Source organism: Coregonus clupeaformis, unplaced genomic scaffold (assembly GCF_020615455.1).
Source record: "Coregonus clupeaformis isolate EN_2021a unplaced genomic scaffold, ASM2061545v1 scaf0139, whole genome shotgun sequence".
NCBI lineage: Eukaryota > Metazoa > Chordata > Actinopteri > Salmoniformes > Salmonidae > Coregonus > Coregonus clupeaformis.
Window position 1 is genome coordinate 386,633 of NW_025533594.1, and position 5,671 is coordinate 392,303.

General features: G+C 43.0%; 1 protein-coding gene across 1 annotated transcript; it reads left to right on the forward strand.

Moving 5' to 3' along the window:
• Positions 1-214: 214 nt before the first annotated feature.
• On the forward strand, positions 215-5,326 carry LOC123483506 (C-type lectin domain family 10 member A-like). The gene is made up of 6 exons (XM_045213693.1): positions 215-356; positions 2,011-2,112; positions 2,217-2,555; positions 2,676-2,818; positions 4,601-4,701; positions 5,106-5,326. The coding sequence occupies exons 1-6, from the start codon at positions 215-217 to the stop codon at positions 5,260-5,262; spliced, it is 984 nt and encodes a 327-aa protein (XP_045069628.1). The 3' UTR covers positions 5,263-5,326.
• The last annotated feature ends 345 nt before the right edge of the window (positions 5,327-5,671 follow it).

A 5,671-nucleotide genomic window follows, 5' to 3' on the forward strand; every position in this document is an offset into this window, starting at 1 on the left:
ACTAAGGCTGGTGCAAGTCACGTGGTCACGTGGTGGCCAGTGTTGTGTTAATTTGACAGTTTCCCCTTCACTGTGGTTGACAGTTTAGTAAATAGTGTCACTACAGTAAGTCACACAGACTCAGGACAGTGTAGGGAGAAGACACAGGTACAGATGTACATTAGAGTTGAGGTTAGAAGTAGAAGTTACTGTATTTGACCACAAGTGTGTTAAGATGTCAGAGGGAGTCTATGAAAACTCAGATGGATTTAAAGATGACGAGCCTGATGCAATGAAGAACACAGACATTGATGGCCAATTATATGCCAACGTAAAAGCCTTCAAGCCTAGTCCAAGAGATGGAGTTGTTGCTTCAGGTAAGATCAAACACACACACACACACACACACACACACACACACACACACACACACACACACACACACACACACACACACACACACACACACACACACACAAACAAACACATGTACACACACACAAATAAATGACACACACAATACATTCAGCAGGTGAGTTTACCCTGTAGTATTATAATTTTACAGTGTATTTGGAAAGTATTCAGACACCTTGACTCTTTCCACATTTTGTTACGTTACAGCCTTATTCGAAAATTGATTTTTTTTTTAAAGAAAAAACAGAAATACCTTATTTACATAAGTATTCAGACGCTTTGCTATTAGACTCGAAATTGAGCTCAGGTACATCCTGTTTCCATTGATCATCCTTGAGATGTTTCTACAACTTGATTGGAGTCCATTGGTAAATTCTATTGATTGGACATGATTTGGAAAGGCACAAACATGTCTATATAAGGGTCCACAGTTGGCAGTGCATGTCAGAGCAAAAACCAAGCCATGAGGTCGAAGGAATTGTCCGTAGAGCTCCGAGACAGAATTGTCGAGGCACAAATCTGGGGAAGGGTACCAAAAAATGTCTGCAGTTTTACAGGTCCCCAAGAACACAGTGGCCTCCATCATTCTTAAATGGAAGAAGTTTGGAACCCTCAAGAGTCTTTCTAGAGCTGGCCGCCAAGCCAAACTTAGCAATCGGGAAGAAGGGCCTTGGTCAGGGAGGTGACCAAGAACCCGATGGTCACTCTGACAGAGCTCCAGAGTTCCTATGTGGAGATGGGATAATCTTACAGAAGGACAACCATCTCTGCAGCACTCCACCAATCAGGCCATTATGGTGGAGTGGCCAGACAGAAGCCACTCCTCAGTAAAAGGCACATAACAGCCGGCTTGGAGTTTGCCAAAAGGCACCTAAAGGACTCTCAGACCATGAGAAACAAGATTCTCTGGTCTGATGAAACCAAGATTCATCTCTTTAGCCTGAATGCCAAGCGTCACGTCCGGAGGGAACCTGGCACCATCCCTACGTTGAAGCATGGTGTTTTTTAGCGGCAGGGACTGGGAGACTAGTCAGGATCGAGGGAACGATGAACAGAGCGAAGAACAGAGAGTTCCTTGAAAACCTGCTCCAGAGCGCTCAGGACCTCAGACTGGGGCGAATGTTCACCTTCCAACAGGACAACGACCCTAAGCACACAGCCAAGACAATGCACAAGTGGCTTCGGGACAAGTCTCTGAATATCCTTGAGGGGCCGAGCCAGAGCTCGGACTTGAACCCGATTTAACATCTTTGGAGAGACCTGAAAATAGCTGTGCAGTAACCGCTCCCAGCCACTGCCAAAGATGCTTCAACGAAGTACTCAGTATAGGGTCTGAATACTTATGTAAATAAGGTATTTCTGTTATTTTTACAGTTTTTTTTATTTCCTACAATTTCTAAAAACCTGTTTTTGCTTTGTCATTATGGGGTATTGTGTGTAGATTGATGAGGAAAAAAACAACAATTTAATCAATTTCATAAAAAGGCTCTAATGTAACAAAATGTCGAAAAAGTGAAGGGGTTTGAATACTTTCAGAGTGCACTGTATTAGTTCCAATCCTGGATGATACAGTAAAACACATTACCAAAGTTCTTACTTTAATAATTTGTGATTCAGTACATGTTCAGTGGTGGAAGAGACCCTCTGGAGTTGCTGCAGTGTGTCTGGGGCTGCTGTGTGTTCTCCTACTGGCTGGGATCATAGGCCTGTCTGTCTACTGTAAGTTTAGTATGTTATCAAAGAGACTTCAGTAGCTTACTTAATCATACTTAATCATTAATGGTGTGGTAGTTACATGTTTGATTAACTTTACCCTTTTACAGGTGGAGTCATTGGTCATCGCGACTCAAAAGAGAGAAACCAGCTACAGGCCAGTTATAACAACCTGACTGAAGAGAGAGACCAGCTACAAACCAGTTACAACACCCTGACTGAAGAGAGAGACCAGCTACAGACCAGTTACAACACCCTGACTGAAGAGAGAGACCAGCTACAGACCAGTTACAACAACCTGACTGAAGAGAGAGACCAGCTACAGACCAGTTACAACAACCTGACTGAAGAGAGAGACCAGCTACAGACCAGTTATAACAACCTGACTGAAGAGAGAGACCAGCTACAGACTGAGAGAGAGATTCTTAACAGGAGGCTTACCAATCTCAGTGAGTAAACCTACAGTAATACATTATCATTAATACCACACACTTTATAGTGTGTTTGTATTCTTTCATTAACTGTTTAGTTTGATAAGTTGAAGGAAATTCATGTTTTTGATGTTGTAGAACAAACCTGTTCTGAAGGCTGGCAGAAGTTTGAATCCAGTTGGTACTTCCTGTCTACTGAGACTAAAACCTGGAACGAGAGCAGAGAGGACTGTATGGAAAGAGGAGCAGACCTGGTGATCATAAACAGTGATGAGGAACAGGTGAGAGAGAGAGAGAGAGAGAGAGAGAGAGAGAGAGAGAGAGAGAGAGAGAGAGAGAGAGAGAGAGAGAGAGAGAGAGAGAGAGAGAGAGAGAGAGAGAGAGAGATGAGTGTGCAGGGGGTAGATATGATCAAACGTATACAGTGAGGGAAAAAAGTATTTGATCCCCTGCTGATTTTGTACGTTTGCCCACTGACAAAGACATGATCCGTCTATAATTTTAATGGTAGGTTCATTTGAACAGTGAGAGACAGAATAACAACAAAAAAATCCAGAAAAACCTATGTCAAAAATGTTATAAATTGATTTGCATTTTAATGAGGGAAATAAGTATTTGACCCCTCTGCAAAACATGACTTAGTACTTGTTGGCAAAACCCTTGTTGGCAATCACAGAGGTCAGACGTTTCTTGTAGTTGGCCACCAGGTTTGCACACATCTCAGGAGGGATTGTGTTCCACTCCTCTTTGCAGATCTTCTCCAATTCATTAAGTATTCGAGGCTGACGTTTGGCAACTTGAACCTTCAGCTCCCTCCACAGATTTTCTATGGGATTAAGGTCTGGAGACTGGCTAGGCCACTTCAGGACCTTAATGTGCTTCTTCTTGAGCCATTCCTTTGTTGCCTTGGCCGTGTGTTTTGGGTCATTGTCATGCTGGAATACCCATCATCCATGACCCATTTTCAATGCACTGGCTGAGGGAAAGAGGTTCTCACCCAAGATTTGACTGTACATGGCCCCGTCCATCGTCCCTTTGATGCGGTGAAGTTGTCCTGTCCCTTTAGCAGAAAAACACCCCCAAAGCATAATGTTTCCACCTCCATGTTTGACGGTGGGGATGGTGTTCTTGGGGTCATAGGCAGCATTCCTCCTCCTCCAAACACAGCGAGTTGAGTTGATGCCAAAGAGCTCCATTTTGGTCTCATCTGACCACAACACTTTCACCCAGTTCTCCTCTGAATCATTCAGATGTTCATTGGCAAACTTCAGATGGGCATGTATATGTGCTTACTTGAGCAGGGGGACCTTGCGGGCGCTGCAGGATTTCAGTCCTTCACGGCGTAGTGTGTTACCAATTGTTTTCTTGGTGACTATGGTCCCAGCTGCCTTGAGATCATTGACAAGATCCTCCTGTGTAGTTCTGGGCTGATTCCTCACCGTTCTCATGATCATTGCAACTCCACGAGGTGAGATCTTGCATGGAGCCCCAGGCAGAGGGAGATTGACAGGTCTTTTGTGTTTCTTCCATTTGCGAATAATCGCACCGACTTTTGTCACCTTCTCACCAAGCTGCTTGGCGATGGTCTTGTAGCCCATTCCAGCCTTGTGTAGGTCTAGAATCTTGTCCCTGACATCCTTGGAGAGCTCTTTGGTCTTGGCCATGGTGGAGAGTTTGGAATCTGATTGATTGATTGCTTCTGTGGGCAGGTGTCTTTTATAAAGGTAACAAACTGAGATTAGGAGCGTGCTTTAAGAGTGTGCTCCTAATCTCAGGTCATTACCTGTATAAAATACACCTGGGAGCCAGAAATCTTTCTTATTGAGAGGGGGTCGAATACTTATTTCCCTCATTAAAATGCAAATCAATTTATAACAGTTTTGACAAGAGTTTTTCTGGATTTTGTTGTTGTTATTCTGTCTCTCACTGTTCAAATAAACCTACCATTAAAATTATAGACTGATCATTTCTTTGTCAGTGGACAAACGTACAAAATCAGCAGGGGATCAAATGCTTTTTTCCCTCACTGTAGGTATATATATATTTATCTTTCTCAACAACAGACATTTCTTATCAACCTCAAGAAGAGAGTCTGGATTGGTCTGACTGACTCTGCTAATGAGGGGACCTGGAAATGGGTGGACGGCACCCAACTGACCACAGGGTGAGAAATGATACCTAATCTGTCAATAAGGCTGCAATTTTCAGTTCATTCAACCTTTGTCGATACAGGTTATTGTAATTGTTGATAGCAGTCAACAAAGTTGAATTTAAGCTGAAACATTTCTGTATATTATTTAGGATTGTGATGTTCTAACTGTGACGTCTGACTGTTTTTAACCCTGTAGGTACTGGTATTAACCATGATATCTGACTGTTTTTAACCCTATAGGTACTGGTATTAACCATGATATCTGACTGTTTTTAACCCTGTAGGTACTGGTTTTAACCATGATATCTGACTGTTTTCAACCCTGTAGGTACTGGTATTAACCATGATATCTGACTGTTTTTAACCCTGTAGGTACTGGTATTAACCATGATATCTGACTGTTTTTAACCCTTTAGGTACTGGTGTCATCAACAGCCTGATAATGGTGGTGGCCATGCAGAATATGGTGAGGAGGACTGTGCTCTCATAGAAAAAGGTCGGAGTCCTCGTGAGGCATGGAATGACTTGTTATGTGGCAGCAAACTCAACTGGATTTGTGAGATAGTGGTTTAACATCACAATGACAACATACTGTAACACATACAGTAGCCTACACTGCACACAACTTCCTCTTTCTCTCTCTCTCTCTCTGTCTCTCTCTCTCTCTCTCTCTCTCTCTCTCTCTCTCTCTCTCTCTCTCTCTCTCTCTCTCACTCTCTCTCTCTCTCTCTCTCTCTCTCTCTCTCTCTCTCTCTCTCTCTCTCTCTCTCTCTCTCTCTCTCTCTCTCTCTCTCTCTCTCTCTCTCTCTCTCTCTCTCTCTCTCTCTCTCTCTCTCTCTCTCTCTCTCTCTCTCTCTCTCTCTCTCTCTCTCTCTCTCTCTCTCTCTGTCTCTCTCTCGCTGTCTCAAACCTACAAACACACTTATTGTTGTATTTGTTTGTAGTATCATATTAATAAAAGTCCTACTTATTTCCTGTTTGT